General features: G+C 41.5%; 1 protein-coding gene across 1 annotated transcript in view; it reads left to right on the top strand.

Moving 5' to 3' along the window:
- Nucleotides 1-5,824: 5,824 nt before the first annotated feature.
- The window catches only part of bmper (BMP binding endothelial regulator), a 40,183-nt gene continuing 27,037 nt past the window's right edge, over nt 5,825-18,970 (top strand). Inside the window, exons 1-2 of the mRNA XM_031298512.2 lie at nt 5,825-6,932; nt 14,583-14,668. Coding sequence (XP_031154372.1) covers nt 6,827-6,932; nt 14,583-14,668 — 192 coding nt within the window. The 5' untranslated portion in view covers nt 5,825-6,826. The remainder of the gene's footprint in view (nt 6,933-14,582; nt 14,669-18,970) is intronic.

Here is an 18,970-nt window from a genome sequence, read left to right as displayed (position 1 = left end):
TAAGTGTCGCCGGAAATTCCGCCGGATGTTCCTTTTTGAGGCCAGATGTCCGTCTCCTTCTGCTTTCTTTGTGTTGTCATTTTTTTCATTGAGTCCAGCGTTTAGCCCCGCCCATGACAATTGTGATTGGTTTAAAGAAATGCCAATAAACCAGAGCACATTTTTCTCCCATCCTGGAGTGCTGTGTGGACTAGCCAGACCAGAGTGCCATGCTAGCAGCTAGGCGAGCATTATAACGTGTGTTACGAAGTGACGCACGTTCATCACGGAAGGCTGGACTACAATAGAGCAGTTTGGAGCAGTTTGTGAACAGTGTTTTCTGTTGGAGATGGTAAGTCCCTTTGGGGTGGACTTTGGGCTTTTTCACTTTGTAAACCTATAACATGCACAAAAAAGATATATAACACAATAAAGGAAAGGGAATAAGCCAAAAAGCATAATATGAGCACTTTAATGAATTAGCCATAACAGAAAGTAAAATACCCTGAATAACACAAGTAAATTATATTTTCTGTTCTAACGATAAATATTGTTTTGTGATTGTTGGATTCTATGTCTGTAGGTATGTATATAAGTTGCAGAAATGCTCAGGCACATCCTCCCCCCAACCCCTTCCACATCCCTGGACAAAACCAGTTCAATCTTTCATCCCGTGCCGTCCAGCAAGAGGAATTGTATCCATTGTAGAAGTCATTTCACTTCACTGACACTGTGACACTTGCAAACACTTCAGATACTCCAGTGTCAAATCCGCATTTAAGCAGGTGAGTTGAGTTGAGCATCTTTTCTCTTTGACCTTTTAAAACAACCACATTTCACATGTCTGCTGTGTTTCTGCCTGCAGGAGGAGGATGTCTGGTGTGTGTGTGTATGTCCAGGTTCTGTGGTCCAGAGGAGCAGGTACAAAGCTGAAACTGAACTCTGCTGCAATCATGGAGGGGAAAACCCCCTCACCACTGCAATTTGACTGTTTTTCGTTTACAAAGTCAATTATGTGCTGAGTGAGTTTCATGACCTTTGGGGCCCTTGAAACCTGCAAGAAAAGCATTCCTTTGTGAAAATTCAGACGTTGTGCTGATACAGTACGTGTTCGACAACAGCGATACACGCCAAGAGATTACCTCGTAGCCGGACTTCCCTGTGAGAAGCTTGTAAAACCAGGAGAGTATGGAGCGTGATAGATCCCAGACCTCCCACACCATTTCTGCTGTTCTCTAACAAACGTGTCTCCTCCCTCTGAAAGAGACATTTCACACAAACACTTCGCTCCTTTACATCCTGAAAATATACACATCATCAGACCCTCAACGTTTTACTCGTGTGTTTCCAGGGTGTTCGTTCGTCGTGAAAAAGTACATAAATCGCTTGTAAAAAAGCTCCATAAACCTCTAAAATATCTGCAGTTTATGTCCTTACAGGGATGTAAAATACTAACAATTACATGCCGCAATTAGAGTTTTTATTGTTTAGTTTCTTTACATTATTATATACTATTTCACGCACATTTACCATATTGTGCTATATGTCAATACCGGAAAATGTAATAATATAATATATAGACCATATTTCCGAGCTCTAACTCAAACCCAAGAATCTGTCTTGTTATGGTAGCATCCTTACATCAGATGTTTTAGATGTTCTGTTTACAATTTTATACACACATTCAGTCATCTTTGGAAACTTTGTAATCTTGATAGGGATATTAAACATCCCTAAAGCATGCTAAAGCTGTACATAAATTGTAGCAGAGAAAGCTGGTGTTTGACCATTCAGTGACGTTCGGCACTGCAAGCTCTGTCCCTGGGTCTGTCAGAAAGTGCTCCGCTCAGAACGAGGACTTTTTTTTGGGGGGCGGGTGGGCAGGAACTATTGCAAAGGTACCAAATTTAAACCCTGGTTCGAAACACAGGTACAGTTCTTGAATTTCTGAAAAGAGTTCCTGGGTTCCTGGAAAAGGTTCTTGCAGTGGAAACGGGCTATAAGTGTTGGTGTGGCCTGACTCAGACAGCTGGGTCTAACCTCCTCCCCCCCCCAAGCCTCCCCCTCATAGCCTCTCAGAGCCAGACCTGCCGGCTGCAGGGGGCTTTAACCTCAGGGCCACCGGGTGTCCTGCCTACAGTCTGCAGCTAGTCTGAAGGCAGGAGGACGCTCAGACGATCTGAGAACATCAGAATCAGAATCAGCTTTATTGGCCAGGTTTGCATAAACAAGCAAGGAATTTGACTCCGGTTAATCTTTGCTCTCAAAGTACAACACTCACTTAACATATAAAGAATAAAAACAGAAAGGACAGTAAGAAATATAACAAGAAATACTGTTAAGTATACAGTATAACAATACAATAGAATTTACAAGACATATACAATAACAATTGAAGAGAGGGAAGGAATAGTGAAATATCAGTATATCCTCATCTGAGGACATTGATCTCTCCTGCTTGTTTTAATCCACTCCCTACAGACCAGCATCTTCCTTTAAAACAAACCTTTTATCTTCTTAGCTGCTTGACATTTGCTCTTTTGTAGTTTATGTGTTGACGTAATGGGGGACTATGAGTACATTAGGCATTCTAAAAACACTATCCAGCAAGGAACATTTCTACAGGAGGAAAATACTGTTAGATTAAACTGTCTGGGACCTTTTCTGTGCTGCTTTTGGCTACATCTACACTACTACGTTTTGGTTTAAAAACAGATATATTTTTGCTATGTTTACGCCTCAAGTCCACACTACTCCGGCATTTTCGAGCCCATAAAACAGAGACATTTTGAAACGCTGCTGCCCCCGTTTTGGTTTGAAAACTCCGGGGTTGCTTTATAGTCTGGACGGGCACAAACGGAGACCTTTGGAAACGACGACGCACGTCAGTAGTCGGTTAGGTAGCTTACATACCTTTCAGTAACAGTTCCACCTTGTCGTCGGTCCAAGCTAATACATCCATGGTCTTGCTTTTCGCCATTGTTGTTCTTTCTCCAAAGTATTTTCTTGATTTCTAACTTAAACAGCCATGACTTTCAATCGCAGCCCAGTGTGTGTGAATGGTCATGTGTTGTCAGACGTGTTAAAAGTGCAGTAGGTAACTTTCTGTTATATTTGCTGAAACTGACCCTATGTTCCAGTAGAACTATATGAAGCAGGTAATTTAAAAAAGAATCCAGCTCCTCTGGCACCACCTACAGCCTGTAGTGTGATTTGCAAAAGTCCACAGCTCCCTGTTCAGATGCACCAATCAGGGCCAGGGGGGGGTGTCTAACTGCGTGTCAATCACTGCTCATGCACACGCATTCATTCTCCCTTGTGGGGGGAGGGGCTTAGGAGACCATTTTGGGCTTTAGCGGAAAGGGGGGGAGCGACTGAGAAGTTGTCGATGTTCACATTTTTTGGCTAAGTCCTGGATCTTCGCAATCCTACCTACAGCACCTTTAATATGGATGGAAATTAGTTCCGCTGCTGGAGCTAAAACTCTTGTGCGGACCAAGATTGTTTTTCGACTGGTTGCAGGAAAATTGCTAAATCACTCCAATTCTGGTGTTAAACTATTAAACTTTGGGGCTTAAATCAACCCTATTATACTGACTGTCTAACTGGATGTTGCTCAACAAAATGCTTAAAGTGTAAAAATTATTTTCTAACCCCATTACACTCCATCTTGGCTTGAAATTCTCCTCGTCCTCTATCACCCGTTCAACCATTCAACCGTGTATCCAAACCAACCAGCTCAGTTGGTTGGTTTCAGTCCCTGCACACCATCTTTGGAGTTCCTTCCTTCCTCTTGATGAGATGTTAACTGAAAATTCTCTAAAACCTACAGACTTTCTTAACTCGCTGCAGTGTGTGTGTGTGTGTGTGTGTGTGTGTGTGTGTGTGTGTGTGTGTGTTCACCCTCTCTCTCTCTCTCTCTCTCTCTCGCTCTCTCTCTCTCTCTCTCTCTCTCTCTCTGTTGCCATCTAGTGGTTAATATTACCAAAATTCAGCCACACACACACTCTTTATCTCTATAGACACCGATTTTATTTTACATAGATTACATTTTATCTTTCACACACACTTTTGTTGTTGTTTTTTCTGACACATACACACTCTCTCTCTCTCTCTCTCTCTCTCTCTCTCTCTCTCTCTTGTCATCAACACTCAAACTTTCTCTCTACGGCACTAATACACACTCTGTGATACATTTACCTTTTGACTCTTCCTCACTGTCTTTTTGACACACACACACACCTGGGCTGTGCCTGGCAGCAGCACAGATCGAGCAACGGCTGACGCTCAGTTAAAAGCTGTTGGGTGGGTCCTAATTATTTCTTTGAAGACTCGCTTTTCCTCCCCGTCTGAGCTTCTGACGAGCTTCACTTTAAAGAGGCTAGACACACACACACACACACACACACACACACACACACACACACACACACACACACACACACACAAACACGCACACTGTCATGCAACCCGCCTCATCTGTCACATAAGACTTTAATGTCGACTCCAGACTGCAGATTTATGGGAACATAATGCTAAAACGTAGAGGAGTTTTTATGGTGGAGGAGCGTGTTGAGTTTGACGAGGAGATATTTTCACAAAACTGAAAGTTTTGTGAAAACATCCAACATCCAAAACAGCAACGTTCATTTGATGATGCTTTCGTTCAAAAGAAGCCTAATATGATATGTGATAGTTTTGTTTTTTGCTTATGGTTTTGATTTGCATTGGAAATCTTCTATTGGAGGAATTGTTTCCTCGGTTGATTGACTCTTTCTTGACTGACTTTGGGTCCTATCAGAGTCTCATCAGTGTCCCCTAGAGGTTCCCCCAGACCTCAGTTTGGGAACCTTTGATCCTTTCAAGAGCCTTAAATGGGCCCTTGGCTGCACTTTGGCAACCTCAAGGACTGATTTATTTTGCACAGAGGTGAGGGGGTTATTAGTGAGATGACTAGAATAGCGCATGAATATTCAGTTCAACAAAACTTACATAAACAGAGTACACCACGTGGCCAAAGTATGTGGACACGTAAACAATACTCCCATATCTGATACTTGAACATTGCATTGCAAAATCATGTTCATTAATCTGCTGCTATAACAGCTTCCACTCTTCTGATTTCAGCTTTTTTTTCACCAGATATTGAACCTGCTGCAGGTATATTGATCCCATTCAGACACCAGATCATAGTGAGGTCCCACACTGATGTTGGGTGATAACGTCTGGCTCCAGTTCATTCTAAAGGTGTTGGATAATGTCAAGACTCTGGTCAAGTTCTTCCTCACCAAACTGGGAAACAATTTCTTTATGGAGTTGGCTTTGTGCACGGGGGCATCGTCAATCAAAGTTGCTGGAGCATTAAGATCTTTCTTCATTGGAACTAAGTGGCCCAAACCAAAGGTATACAAACGAATGAAGACACATGCATACTACATTTGGCTACACTCTTTTCTAAATATAGTGAGAAATACATCAGACAAAGAAAGAAGAAAACTTCTGTGTATCTAAAATAAAAGAAGAAAGGCAATCATTTCTATATTCTCCTGCCAGATGTGCCACAGTGACAGTCTCAGAAAAATGGTATTATATTTTGGGCATTTTAGAAGAAAATTGATGTCTGTCTGCTTCTGCAGGAGACATGTCTGTTCTTCCTTCTTTGTTTCTCTTGTTCTTCTAAAACACATTTACAACATAGAGACATGAAGCACATGTTATGTAGCTCCCTGGTTTGTTGGTAATGAAACAGGATCTCTCTCATTAACACACACACACACACACACACACACACACACACACACACACACACACACACACACACACACACACACACACAGTTGTATTCAGTAGCAGGCAGACAGAGGCAGATAGCAGCAGAGAGACTGATTATTACAAACTTAGAATAACAAAAGGAGGTCTGGAGGAAGAGGACGACTGGGAGAAGTCTGCAGGACCTGTGGAGACAGAGGACCAGAGAGGGTTTTGGAGGAGGTTTTTGAAAAGGTCTGGAGGCAGGAGGAGGTCCCGGCTTTCACAGAGGAGGCAGGACTTTCTGGCTGTGTGGTGCGCTCCGACACCAGAGGTCCGCTTTAATAGCAGAGAAGGAGGAGGAGAGGCCGGTCGACTCTTTTACACCGCTCAGAGAGAGAGAGAGAGAGAGAGAGAGAGAGAGAGAGAGAGACTGAGACTGCAGTCCCGGACAGTCGAGCATCGAGCATCCATATGCCAAACGGAGCGCACATTGAGAAGAGTCTACTGGAAAAACGTCCCCTACACTGACTTATCGGCAGGCAGTGAGAAGCGTTTTGAAACTCTCCGGTTGTTATAAATCAGCTGTGTGTGTTTTTTTTTTTTTTCATCAGAGCTTAAATTAACTCGGACACTTTGGTTTGGACTCTTCTGACTGCCGGAGTGGGGAGAAATCATTTTCCAAATCTCAAAACCTCCTCTCAGGATCCCCATACCTGCAGGATTTGGGACTGCTTTTTTTTTTTTTAATTATTATTATTATTTTTTTTTTTATCTTTAAATGTTTTCATCCATGGACTCCTGTTTTCCGCGCACGATACGAGCAGCCCCGCTGTCTCCTGCCCGTCGGCGCGTCTTTTGTCATTTTAATGTCGCTGTAATCACCGCGCGTCTGGCTGATTGTCGCTATGCATTTCAGCGCAATCTGACAAATTGAGGAGTTTTTTTTTTTTTTCTTTTATCTCCTGCCTGGAATAAAGACGAGACGTCTGTGGGAGAAACGTGGATTTTGTTTCACGTGTTTCCCTTTGGATTGGTTTTTGTTAATTTAATTCCTCCGTTTTCACCAAACTCTTCAGCGAAGAGAAGAACCCCGAGGATGTTGCTCCGCTGCTGGAACCCTCCCTCCTGGTCCACCTGTAGGTTTTTATTCTGCTTTTTGTTGCTGCTCCAAACGCCCCGGCCCTCCTATCCGCTAATTACAGGTAAGATTAAAGGGATCAAATGGCTTCATAATAACACATCACAACACCCACCGTGCGTAAAAATCTACCCAAACCCCCGGTTATTTAGTCTGCCGCGTCTCCGCGCTCCTTCAAGTTGTTTTTACTCTGCCCGGGGAGCGCACCAAAATCAAAGTCACCTCAGCTTTTTATTCCTGGTTAGCAGTAATGTGGTGGTCAACTGATGGCTCCATGAAACCAGGCAATAAAACCCCCAGCGTTGGTGCTTGATCACCAGGAAGCAAAACACGTCAACATAATGCGGAAAAAATACACTTTAGTTTCTCAGAAAACACTCTTTTCTTCACGACTTCCCGTCTATATTTTGCACCACCGCATACTCTATGTTTTTATGACACCACGATGGTTAAAAAAAATATTATGCAAAGAAAAAGGTCAGTAAATTGTGTTTTGTGGGGTTTGGAAAGCTCTTAATCTCGAGTGTCTTGGGGTTCAGATGAGCGCCTGACAATGAAAATAGACTCGGTTTTCAGTTTAACCCGGGTTATCCTCTCGGTACCTCCCTGCCAGTAATTGGTCGCCTTCTTCCAGTGGAAAGTGGGTTGCACTGGAGAGAGATACCACCAAAATCCACCCTGGAGCGCTTGTTATGTGCAGCAGAGCTTGTTATTTGCAGAGGTAGTTTTCTGCCTGACTTAAATCATCATGACACAAGTCAATATCCAAAGTCATTTCTATCAAACTTAAGGAAATTATACAAGGATTTAGATCTTTAGGATGAAAGGTCTGCCTAAAATTATAAGTGATCTTTGCTCAAATTGTTGTTTGTGTCACTAGAAGTTGTAATTAACCCACTTTTTGAGTTAAAAGCAGGGCTGTAAAGTGTAAATCACTTTCCTTAACCAGCTCTGATTGAACGGCTCCTCTGTGTCCTCCCTTTCTGAGCAGCGGCCTCTCCCTCCGGGTCTATAGGCCCTCTCTCCCTGGGCTGCTCCCCCTTTGACAGCGGCATTGCATCATAGGATATCAGTTTGTTTGCCCTGCAGCGCCGTTGAGAAATGAGAGTAATAGAAAGGCAGTGAATGTAAGGTGGATGGCTCTGCCAGCCGTCTTATCAGCAGCTTGAGGGACTGACTTCTGCGGCCCGAGCTGCTTTTACTGCCCTGACCTGCCTCCCCTGGCACTGTGAGGAAACAGGAATTAGATTAAATGCATTCGATTATGCTTATTTATTTGGTTTTGGTTCCTCTAAGCGTCATTTGGAGGGTTTCCTTGACAACAGTAGTTGAATTCCATGATAATCTCATTAGCAAAAGGAGAAAGTCTTTGATGAAGCTGATTTAGAACAGAGGTTTCCCCCTTTTCTCTCCAGCTTTTAACATCAATATAGACTTCCACATGAACAGAAAAGAACAGAAATACCTGTATATCATCATGTCTTCTCCTGTCTTTCCCCTTCTGAATCTTAATTGTTTCTGATACTTTTATAAACTCACCATTGACCCATTTGAAGTCCCCGTATTTGATGTCAGTTTTGCCAAAAAACCTCCCAGATTTCACGTATTACTTGGATATACGCTGTTCAGTGGCTGCCATGTTTGACATGCGCATCCGTTTTAGCCTAGATAAGAATCATTTCTGATTATCAGAGTTTTCCCCCTCTCCTGGCTGTTATCTCTGGTATCTCCCGAAGCAAACAGAGAGATGGGAATCAGATGAGGGGCAAAACCTGTACCAGATGGGTCCTTGTAGTTCAACACGTGTATCCGTTTGACATAAATTAGTGTAGGGGAACCTCTGAGAACCAACTACCTCTGTGTATCAGCTGAGGAGGCTGGACCATTATGATCCCAGCACAGATCAGATTCCTCCACCTGGCATCCCAAATATGCACTGTATCATCCTGTCTATTGTCTGCTGAACCACAGAGCAGAGGGTTCTAGGCGGGCTGAGGTGTTATAGTTGGACGGTCGAATGTGTCACGGCAGCAGGTGGAGCGGTCAACGGGTACAGAGGTCATCCTGTTGGCTTTAGGGTTGTGTCCATAACCACAGCATTACCGCTTTAAATCTGGTCCATGGAAACTACCTCCGCTTGTCATCCCTGTCTTCTCCTGTCTCTCTCTACTACGTCGATAGCACTTTTCTGAATCTGAATTGTTTCTGATACTTTTATAAACTCACCATTGACCCATTTGAAGTCAGGAAATGAAAGTGACGTGGTTTGGAGAGCAGGAAAACCTGCATAAAAGTTCCTCAAAGTAAGTTTTTTAAATAAATACATAGAAATACAGAAACAAATAGCACATACTGTACATACATACTGTACATACATACATACAAACATACATACATACATAGATACATACAGTACATATTTTATTTAACATGGAAAAAGAGGCTCTATGGTTAGTGCAGGATGTACAAACATGTAGAGGGATGTGCAATAGTTACTTTCAGTTTCATCAAAAACCTCCCAGACTTCACCGATGACCTGGATTACTGTTCAGTAATTGGCTGCCATGTTTGACACCCTCAGAATTGTAAAGAAAACAACAACAACAACAACAACAAAACATTTGGTAACATAATTATTCTAGGGAAATCTAAATTATTGTTATATGTATATAATCCTTTATAAATCTATTCAGATCACATATTTCTTTCTTTTCAAACAGCCCTGGTTATTCTGAAACAGCCCTGTGGTTGAATGTCACTAAGTACATTTAGCCTAGTAATGTACGGAAGTACAAGCTTGAGGTAGTTGTACTTGAGTATTTGTTTTTTTGTGCGATTTGATACTTATAGAGGGAAATATTGTACTTTTCACTCCACTGCAGCTTTTACTTTACAGTATGTAAAGTAGTAAAATGAACTCCACTTTGAACAGCTGGAACAGTAAAATGTAACTTTGGTTACATCATTAATAATAATTGAAAATATATTAGATTAGATTAGACTTTATTGTGCACCTTGGTGGAAATTTGGTGCAAACTTCTCCAAAACATTAAAACACAACCATGACACCACATGCTATCAAACATACAACACTCTAACACTACACACTATTAAACATACAACAGCAATTGTGCAATGAGCAGAAACAGCAGCAGGTGGAAAGGAGGTAGGTTACAGTCTACAAGAGAACACATTTAAAATACTTAGTCTGTATAATAGTATCAAAGGCGTGTTTTTCTGCATTATGAGTGTATTTACTTTGATACTTTAAGTGCATTTTTCCTAATAACACTTGACATGTAGAGATGCAGGACTATTTTTTTTAATTTCTTTTAGAGTATTTTTTATCTTGTGGTATTGTTACTTTGACTTACATAAAGGATGTGAATTCTTTCTGTGCCACGGGAAACAGAAACTGTGCTGCACATGCATATCTGAAGCTAATTAGAGACTTTTTACGACATTTAGCTACCTCGATCATTCAGTTCAATAAGAGATTTACAAGACTCAGACTTTACTTACCAACTGTAAAAAATGGACGCAACTCCTGAAAGTCCAAGAGAGACCTCTTAACAGTTTTGAGTCCCCTGCTGTATTTTAGCTCCAGCCCCTTTAATGACTCTCTGCACTGCTTTCTGCGACTGTGTTATCCATCTCTTTTTGACCGTTTCACTGCTTTTTGCCTACAATAGTTTCAGGTTATCTGTTTTTTTTTTCCAATTAAAGTAAAACCTTTAGTGCTGAGGTTTGAATGTATCATTAGTATCTCTAGGTAGATGTATCCGATGGATAGGAGGTAAACGCAGCAGCTGACAAACAGAGGAGGAAGGTATTTTGTCAGGACGAGGCCTCAGAGACCCAACACCCCCCCCTCCTCTCTGCCCTCACCCCCCACCACTTACAGCCCTGCCAGTTTAATTACACTCAAAGGTTGTAAATTTTACTGTGGTGGTGGAGTCGTCAGGGTTCGTCTGCTCTGCCAGAATCCACAGGCTGCTTTTCTGCTGAATTCAAAGAGACGGCACGACTCGCTGCAATAAGGACCTATTGTTGTTTGTTCAGATCTTTAACTTTAGTGTTGAATGACTCTTAGCTTCAAACAGACATCAGTACGTTACTGTCGGGATGCTTGTCAAGCTTTCCGTTCGTATGCTGTTTACAATGGTAACGGTGGCAGATTTACTATCAAAATTGTTTGGATTGTATGGATTTTCAAAACATCAGGTCAGTGATTTCAGGCTACATCTACACTACTACATTTTGGTTGAAAAACAAATATCTTTTGCTATGTTTATGCCTCATGTCCGCACTACTCTGGCATTCCCAAGCCCCTAAAACTGAGACTTTTGGAAACACTGCTGCTCCTGTTTTGGTTTGAAAACTCCTGGGTTGCTTACTGTAGACTTAGTCTAATCGGTTAAGGTTGGCTTACATACCTTTCAGTAACAGTTCCACCTCGTCATCGGTCCAAGCTAAGTATTTTCTGTATTTTTAACTTATACATCCATGATTTTCAACCGCAGCGTAACGTCAGACAATCTGCTTCCTGTTTACACCGGCACACACATGCCCACTGTGTGTGAATGGTCATGTAATATGCGTTGTCAGACGTGTTATAATATGAACGGAGATTAGTTCCGCTACTGGAGCTAATACTCTTGTGTGGATGGAGATCGTGGTTTTTTTCCGTGGTTACAGGGAACTTGCTTAATCACTAAAATTCTGGTGTTCAACTTCTCAACTTTTGGGCTTAAATGAAGCCTTAAAACACCCCTTAAGAATCAAAACGTAGTTGTGTAGATGTTGCCTCAGACAGAGGAAGATAAAAGCAGACTTCCCACTTCTAGCCAGCAACTTTTGATTTTGTCAGCTGAAATGACACCTGACGATAGCTAGCTAGATTAACGAATGGTTGGTTAAAAACGTCTGAACCGTTCCAGCTAACTTGTTTTAAAACATGATTCTTGTAAAAGCGGTCTTAAATATGCACTTGGTCGCTACTAACATGATAACATGCTAGAGAACTGAGGCTAAAGCTAACAGGTCGCAGGCAAAAAGTCAGCATCATCCTCACCAGTTGGTGAAATAAAGAATTGTATTGTAGTGTCGAGCTAGTTAGTCTGAGTATTATTTACTCAAAGTTATTTTGTTGAACAACCCTGTTAGGCTGCCTTTAATTTCACAAGAGAATGGCCTTATAGTATGAGGAAAAACGTAACGTTATCTTGGGTAACGTTCATTGGAGTTGCTGAAGTGTAAACCTCCCCAAATCTTATAAAGAGCAGGACAGAGCTGATAACGTTAGTTTAAATTCTGATAGCACTGAGGACGGACTTTTACCGAGTATGCTATAGTCAACAGTAAGTAGTTTAATTTGTAACCCTAGAAACTAATGTAGTTAGTTCATAATGTGTTCATTGGCCTTGATAAAAATGGACAGATACAAGTGTACTTAGAAAGCTATTTAGCCGGACAAGCTAACAAGAGCATCTTAGAGCAGATAGACAAACTATTTAGTCCATTCCTTACACTTTTGCTCCATTTTTCTATTGTGGTCGATTCCTAAATCATCAACATTACAACAAACCAAACAGTCAGCAGGTCAGAGGTCACAGTACACTGATAAGAGACTGACCAAATATTGCTAAAAAAGCCTCAGTCTTTCATTTTATGTTTGCAAGTACCAAATTGAATTCTTGCTTTTACAGCATTTTTGCAAAACGTAAGATAAGATAACCCTTAAATGATCCCGATGGAGAAACTGCATCATTAGCCTACAACATGATGAACTGAAGCAGAAAATAAAAAAGAACAAACAAGAGTTCAAGACATAAATAGAAAAAAAACATTAATGATAGAGAAACAAGCAGATCTTGATTCACAGGGGTTGTTCAGTCCATTGTATTGGGAAATTTCAAGTCGAAACTAATTCCTTAAAAGTAAATGTAGTGCTTTGTGGTCAAACAGTGAGATATTTTCTATTCCTAGGACAGACAGGATCAGCTGGAGGAAACAGGAAGTAGTTGGGCACGGAAACAGAGCAGTCAGAGGTGGGGATTTACCTTTTTTCCTTCATTGACCCTGGTTCAACTTCCAGCTCGAGACAATAAGTTCCTACTGGGAAGGAAATTATCGTTACAGGGAATCAAAACAAACCTGACACATAACCAAACAGCTGAGCATCGGTCTGGATGTCGCTGCATTCTGCTGCAGCTCTCCAAACAGAAGGAACTGCTGGCTGTGAGATGTTGACATCTGTCTGCTTCTACCCATAAATCCTTGTGTTTAGGGTCGTCTCCTGTAGTTGGTTCAGGTTACATTTGCTCTCGTAACACACTGAGTGATTCACGTTTTTTAAGACCTCAGTTTAAATGTCACGGCTTTTTACCTGGACAGATAAACCCCACAAAATGAATATGTCATACAAACAGAAGAAATAGTCAGGTGTAGTAGCCGGGATGCACTGTTGAGTACAAATGATGAAACTACTGCTTTTCTCCAGAACTGACACGCAAAATTGGAATAGAAACAAACAAAAACTTAAAGCAGCAATATCTGGTTTTTTTTTTGCCACTAGGGGGCAGCAGAACAAGCTGTAAACACAACACTGACATATTACAACTTATCCTCATACAACGGTTCGTATGATATCGTACGAAAAGTTGTGCACACTTTATTGGGCATTAAATTACGAATGTCCAGCAACACGAGCAATCAGTGCACCTGTGCAAGACCCTGCAGGGCAGAATCTGTTAGGTTTAGGAAATGATTACGTAAAGTTTGTTACGTAACAAATGTAAGTTAAAATAAGACAACTTTGACTTTTGCTTTCATATGGGACATTACCAGCGTTCTCCTGGGTGAAAGTCCAGTGTTTGACCCATCCCTCCTCCCTACGCGTACGAATTTGTCGCTCTTTATGCTGCGTCGCCTGACTTCCTCCTTGAGGCAGCCCTGCACATTCTGGCTCACGATTATGGTGGTCATATACAAATGAAATTTGTAAAGTGCATTACTTTTCGTTGGTATGGTATTGGTAAGAACGAATAGTTAATGAGAACAGCCTGCATTTTATCACCCTAAAAAGTTGTAATTTTTAACATGTTGTCAGACAGAGAAATATTAGCATTCATTTGGAGTCGTGTTTGTGTTACCTGTTGAGTGTAAGTCCAATATTCACTATCCTTTTAGCTCTGCTTTGGTCTCCACCACCTCATGAGTAAAAATATCTGCAGCTAGATGCTCCTCTATGTTCACCAGCTAGTTCTTGACGTTCATGAGAGCGCTGAGACTGAACCTAAAAAGTAAAGCTGTGGGCTGTAAAACCAAAACAGTGAGCTCAAAGATGCTAAAAAAGCTGTTTGTTTTGTTGCATGTTGTCTTTGTATTGTCTGTGTTAAAAAAATGCAGAATAAAGTTTAAAAAAAAAAAAAAAAAAAAAAAAAGCTATGCCGAACTGCAGAATCGGGTAATAATTCTCTGGTTCGTCACTGTGAGTGTCGCTAGAGCAGCTTTAAATAACCTTGGTGAATTCTGTGGTTATGATTCACCTGCTTTCAGTTCACAGTTTATTTAAGACGAGCCTGTGTGACGTCATGTTGTCTCAACAGGTGATTGCGTACTTCAGGAGAGTTGGTAAGAGACAAAAGTCCAGACCTATTTTTCACTCTCAGCCTCCATCTCACCTTTCCCACCTTCCTGCTGTCCTTCCCAGGTACCGAGGCCAGCTGTGAGAACGAAGGAGAAGTCCTCCACATCCCCAACATCACTGACAACCCCTGCATCACCTGCGTATGTCTGGTAAGAACAACTACTTTCACTTTCTGTGCTGGCAAATATGTTGCAGACTTGGCAGTTATTACCGTTGTTGCCCCAGGTGAACAACTCGCCGCCCGCCCTGTTTGTTCTCAGCAACTTGGCTGCTTCAGCTTTTCCACTTGGGCTGATAGGATAAAATGACCTCTTAAAGCGCTGATAGTGATATTTGTAAAGCCGATTACTGAGCTTTGTGTGTGGTTTTTGTTATCAGAAGGTTGTGAAAGATTTGTAACACTGCGACAGGACTTTGAAATGCAAGTTTTTGGCGGGATCTTATGTGAGACGTGAAGTATGGATTGTTTGATTTCATGGTACATTTTGTAAGCAGCTTTTTTTAAGCCTTTACAAAACCTTTTCAGTGAAACATTAAGTTGATAGTGAGAATAAAAAAAACGATGCAACTCAGGATGTTATAATGCAACTTTAGACTGCAGAAAATGTTTTGTGGCACATGAAGTCAGGATGGCAGGTTTTTTAATGGCTAAGTGATTTGCGAGTGCATGCAAGCGCTTTATAATGCGACTCGTAACTGTTTTCTGAGGATTTACAACAAACTTGCAGTGAAACAGAAGTGGGGATTGTTTGTTTTAACAGACATGCCTGTCGTCACGCTGTCTTGGCTCGGCCCGGCAGTTAAAACCAGCCTACAAAACATTAGGGGACGACTCTTTCCTGGAACATGTGCTCTTTGACCCCTGACCCCCCACACCACCACTCTATCCCCCATTACTGCTGTAGAGGTCTTTGTTTTAGGGGATGAAAATGGACCAACAAGGCTTTTTTGTGTCACTGCCTAGACGGCGGCTGAAAGAGAGGTTTTGGTTTTTTTACCCTCCAGGAAGCACGCAAATGTGAACTTGAGGGCTGCATGTTGTTCATCTGCATCCTTGGTATATACTTTACATACTGTTAGGGCTGAGTGTCGGTACTCGATACCTATAAGGTATCGACGAAAGAACCCAGTACTATGTGGTATAGAAACTTCTCCAGTCAAACAATACCTGTATGCGATCCTTTTTTGTACCCAGATCTAGAAAAAAAAACAATTTCTATGGCTTTGCTCGCAGCCAATCATCGCAGCCGTTCGATTTAATGCAACATGTGATTGACATAGTCAAGCGCGGTGTATTTGACGGAGTTGGCAGTTCAATGTGTGCCGAGATGCTTCCATTCACATGATCGGTATTGAATGAATTACTCTATTGTTATCGGTATCACTTTAAGAGTACTGCTATCGTCATTATTTGAACGATACCAAGCCCTACATCCTGTATAATACTGATATAATTATCTGCACCATGTCGACTAAAAATGCTTGTTTCTGATTGGCTGGTAAGTTAGGACACTTCAACCATACCCTACATATATTCAATCATTAGTTTGATTGTTCTGATCGTTCTCAATCAGTGCTACTGATGGTCGTCTCGCTTCCCCCTAGCGTCTGTGAGCGGAAAAACCACCCTTGCAACTTTTGGCCGATGACAGTGAATAGTTGTCATGGTATAAGAGCTATATTTCACTCTGAAGTGTTCTGATATGAGAAAAAAAATGGAATATAACAGCACAAGGCCGTTATTCGCCTCCTGTTTGGCTATTATTAACTCATAATGGGACTCTATATGTCACCTTGTACATGTACAGTTTGTACATGTTCTTATTCATGGCAAAAACAACTTTTGATATCCAAACCCCAGCTTCTGATTGGCTTTGTAAAAGGTTCCGTTGGCTTCTGATTGGCTGCTCTGAGGCTCCCCTCGGCCTGCAGTCTGACTGAGCCGTCCTCTGTGTTATCAGGCAGACATCAGCCAAAGCCCTGCTGAATGCTATCAGTCATCAGCAGGCAATGGCCGGCCTTTCATCTCTACTTTAACCCCCCCTACACACACACACACACACACACACACACTCACACTCACACTCACACACACACACACACACACACACACACACACACACACACACTCACACTCACACACACACACACACACACACACACACACACACACACACACACACACACACACACACACACACAGACCAGTCACTCATAAACTTATATACATTCAGGGCTCAATCTTTATTGAATTTGGCCTTTGTTTGTTTCCTAAAAACTTTTTAAATCACAGATGCATGGCTTTTTTGCCTCCAAGCACAAACTCATATTAGTCAGATAAAAGCTCCCAGTTTCAATTGCCTGGTACATTTTCAATATTCTTTTTAAGTCAATCACTCTATGTAACAAATTATGAAAAGTTTCTGTTAGTTACGTGACATGTTTCTGCTTTAGTTTGACGTGCATAGCATGATTTAAATCTGCACTTTACACAGATTTTACTTTTGTTTGTTTCATACCATCACTAACTTATTTCTTGAAATATGACAAAAGCTAGTATTGCGGTAATAGCTGGGATCTAATAGTTAAAAAACAGCTGGAAATCTAATCAATAATGCCAAAATGTAAATGAAAGTTGCATTTTCAGTGTTTTGAGCTGGAGAAACATCTCAGTGGTTAATATTATTGTAATCATTTTTACCTCTATGGTCCTCTATGGCTGATTTGCAGCATAATGAGCAACTACTTTTCCCTTTAACTTCTGTCAGAGAATACCGCTCACTCTGGTGAACAGTTTCCTCGTGCAGCGAGAGGAAACGTTGTGATGCTTGGTAAGATAACATCCAGGTTAAAACCAGACCTTTAGCAAAAACTAAAGTTTTTCAGTGACCACACTTCCTTCATCCCCCAAAGGACGGACTCTCTAAACATCGCCGGGCTGTCTTTAGGGGGTTGGGGAGCCATCAGGGCTCCAGTGTCACTCATAGGCTCTCCAGTTGGTCCGGAGTACCTGCTAATGGCTCTGTGGACACACACACACACACACACACACACACACACACGCACACAGAAGAGCCATTGTATGAGTCGGGGTGAGGCAGAGAGCTGTAAAGGGGCCAGGAGTGGATGTGGCTGACAGACTGACTGACAGGCCGGTCGCCATGACGATCGGTTATCTTGGAGGGAGTCAGTCCATCTCCTTCACGCTTTTCATCGTCCTCGTCTATCTGTCTGTTCATCTCCATGTCTTTTTCCACTCTCTCATCGGCTCTTCCTCCCATGGCTCGCCCTCAGATTGGCTCCTTTTTGGGTGTTTTTTCACTCCGTCACTTGTCGTAGTTCAGATTTTTCTCTCGCGTGCAACAAAACCTCTAAATGTCAGCTGTTTTTTTCCCTCTCAGCACCATGTGGGAATAATGTGGGTGTCCTGAAGTTTTGAGCATCAACGACTTCATTTCCTGTATTCGGATACACTTTTATGCACCAATTTACGGTGGAAATACCTTTATTTAGCCTATGTGAAGAAGAAAATAACAGATGACAATCCAAAATATATCAAAAATATAATGGAAAGTATGTTGTTGCGTGTCACTGGGCATTTTTAAGTGGGTATTACGTTGCACTAAGTGGGTATATGGAAATCCTGGAGCTTTCCAAGTGGGTATACTGCGTATACCTGCGTATCACACTACCACTGATTGCAAGAATCAAGAAACATAAATATAGAATAGAAGATAATTACAATTAGGGCTGCAACTAACGATTATTTTCATAGACGATTAATCTGACAATTACTTTCTCTATTATTCGATTAGTGGTTTGGTAAATGGTGAGTTATGTCGATCAGTGTTTCCCAAAAAGCCCAAGATGACGTCCTCAAATATCTTGTTTCGTCCACAACTCAAAGATATTCAGTTTACTGTCACAGAGGAGAGAAGAAACTAGAACATGTTCACATTTACGAGCTGGAAGCAGAGATGTTTTACTTTTTTATCAAAAAAACCTCAAACCGATTAATCGATTATCAAAATAGTTGGCGATTAATTTAATAGTTGACAACTGATCAATTAATCTTTGTAGCTCTAATTACAATATAAATATGAAAAATGACTATAAACTAGAAGGGCACTCGGAGAGCGCAGACCTCCGCCATGACCTTCAATCTTGCGATGTTGACAAAAGTGAAAAATAATTTGTGTTTCCACATCGTGATTTGGATCCGCTCCAAAATGTATTAGCTTCTTCCTCGGCCCATGCTACACCCTTCCACCAAGTTTTATGGAAAGCAGGCCAGTAGTTTGTGCGTAATCCAGCTGACAAACAGACAAACAAACAAACCAAACTGAAAAGAAAACCTCCTTGGGGGAGGAAAAAAATACGTACAATACATCTGACCACCAATAAAAATATTAAACACGTTGGTAACAATTGGGACGTCACAGACGAGGCTC

Source organism: Sander lucioperca, chromosome 10 (genome assembly GCF_008315115.2).
Source record: "Sander lucioperca isolate FBNREF2018 chromosome 10, SLUC_FBN_1.2, whole genome shotgun sequence".
In the NCBI taxonomy this organism is placed as follows: domain Eukaryota; kingdom Metazoa; phylum Chordata; class Actinopteri; order Perciformes; family Percidae; genus Sander; species Sander lucioperca.
This window is presented reverse-complemented; position numbering and strand designations above follow the sequence as displayed.